We start from the raw sequence: 2,500 nt of genomic DNA on the forward strand, positions 1-2,500 counted from the left end.
AATTAGACCAAAATACGAGAGCAGTTAGGGTCCCGTATTGAAGGGTTTAAATGCCACTCATGAATGGCAGAGGCAAGGGACAGGGACAATGCCCTTGCAGGGCAATACCCTAGAGACTGACCATTGATATATATGATCAGCGCCCAAACCCTCTCTCCACCCAAACTAGGACCAGGGAGGGGCTGGCAATGGCTGCTCCTTAGCTCACGAGGTTAGTGAGGTTGCAGATACTACAAGAAACTATATAGTTTGAGTGGGATTTGATCTCCCGTCCAGCAGAATGCTAGGCAGGGCTGTTTACAATATGGCATTACAAGTTTTTAGGATTTCAAGAACACAGATTCTCAAAAAGTTTTTAAGAACAAATTCTTAACAAGTTTTTAAGAACACAAAGATTCTCCACAAGTTTTTAAGAACAAAGATTATCAACAAGTTTTTAAGACCGCAAAGATTCTCACCATCTTATTCCTTATTCTCATCATTCTTTTTCTTGTTCCCCTCTGCAGATATCCTATCAGACCACATCCCCGGCCAGAACCTGTGCCATGGCTGCACTGAATGCGAAAGGGATCGTCTGAACTACGTCATGGATGTCGTGAAGGAGAAGTACCCAAAGCACGCATGCGCAGTGCAAAACAGCTTGAAGAAGAACATCTTCGGCGGTGATATGTGCGCATAAGTAGAAAGTACAGAGAGAGATATGGAATTTGTGTGATTTGTCAACTGTGATTGTTCCTTTCTTGTGAATAAATAGAGATTTATCGAATATATAGATTATTTCTGTGTTTATTTTCGCTTCCTGTGGATAAGAGTTTTTTTTTTTTTTTTTTTTTTTTTTTTTTTTTTGCATTTTTTTAGAAAATATTTAAAGTTGGTCTCAAAAATTTGAATAGAAGTAACACCACAGATTGGTATGATAAAGATACTCAATCATACACATACACACTTATACAAATGAATATACATGCTATACATGCATATATGTATAATATGCTCTATATATATATATATATATATATATATATATATATATATATATATACATACACACACATATATATATATATACATGTATAAAATATATATACACAGTATATATATGTGTATATATATACCCTATATATATTAAACTACACACACATAGTATATACAAAAGCATATATATATATATATATATATATATATATATATATATATATATATGTATGTATATATATATATATATATATATATATATATATATATATATGCGTTTGTATATGCTATGTGTGTGTTGCTGAATATATACAGGGTATATATATATATATATATATATATATATATATATGTATGTATATATATATATATATATATATATATATATATATATATATATATACATATATATATACATTTATTTCTTTTCATAGGTATATATTGATACATATTTACATATTCACATATACGCATACATGTGAATAATATGAATACTGACTATAAACCAAATGATCTCTTAATTTTTACCTCTTATATTTCCGATATCCTCACTTGGATAATCTTATCACTGCAACTCTTGAATTGAGATTCAGATGGATTAATAAACTAAGTTTTTCTTGTTTTTGGATTGGAACCCATCAATGATATATTTGTAGGTAATTGAAGTGAGAGTTCTAACTCCCACTATAATACATCACGGAAAGAAAGAGTTTCGTCATTTATATTGAACCTGTATCCAACGCTTGCTGTAATAAGTATATTCTGTAAGTGTGTGGATATAGAGAGATTAAGATGCCATTGGGTCTATTATAAATTGATGTATATCTTGGGTAGTGCCATAGCCTCTATGCCATGAACTTCCACTGTCTTGGGTTAGAGATCTCTTGCTTGCGGGTACACTCGGGCAAACTATTCTATCTTTTCTCTTCTTCTTATTTAGTTCAAGTTTTTTGTAGTCTATATAGGAGATATTTATTTTAATTTTACTGTGCTTGAAATATTTAATTTTTCCTTTTTTCATTTCCTCACTGAGATATTTCCCCTGTTGGAGCCCCAAGGCTACAAGCACCTTACTTGTCCAACAAGGATGTAGTTTAGCAAGTAGTAATAATAATAATAATGATGATGATAATAATAATAATAATAATAATAATAATAATAATAATAATAATAATAATAATAATAATAATAATAATAATAATAGCAATTGTTTCTATTAATCTTGATACTGTTGCATAAGTTAATCAACTTCATAATAATAATAATGATAATAATAATAATAATAATAATAATAATAATAATAATAATAATAATAATAATAATAATCTGGTGAAAGTGGCAAGTCTATTCTGTAAAGGGCAAGGAAGGTCACAGAGACGCTGAAAGATGTCTCCGAGATCATAGCCGTGGAAATTTGGCTGTCATTTCTCAGCAGCCTTAGAATCGTGTATAAAAAGCTTACCTAACTATATTCTTTATCACTATTACACATAAAAACCATAACAGAAAAAATTGCTCCCCACTG

The 2,500-nt window shown here is 30.1% G+C and overlaps 1 protein-coding gene across 1 annotated transcript in view; it reads left to right on the forward strand.

Annotated features, from left to right (window-relative positions):
- LOC137629095 (uncharacterized) overlaps positions 1-766 on the forward strand; it is a 3,415-nt gene extending 2,649 nt beyond the window's left edge. Inside the window, exon 3 of the mRNA XM_068360362.1 lies at positions 507-766. Within this exon, the coding sequence (XP_068216463.1) occupies positions 507-679 (173 nt within the window). The 3' untranslated portion in view covers positions 680-766. The remainder of the gene's footprint in view (positions 1-506) is intronic.
- Positions 767-2,500: the final 1,734 nt, after the last annotated feature.

The sequence above is a fragment of the Palaemon carinicauda genome, chromosome 37 (assembly GCF_036898095.1).
Source record: "Palaemon carinicauda isolate YSFRI2023 chromosome 37, ASM3689809v2, whole genome shotgun sequence".
Classification (NCBI taxonomy): domain Eukaryota; kingdom Metazoa; phylum Arthropoda; class Malacostraca; order Decapoda; family Palaemonidae; genus Palaemon; species Palaemon carinicauda.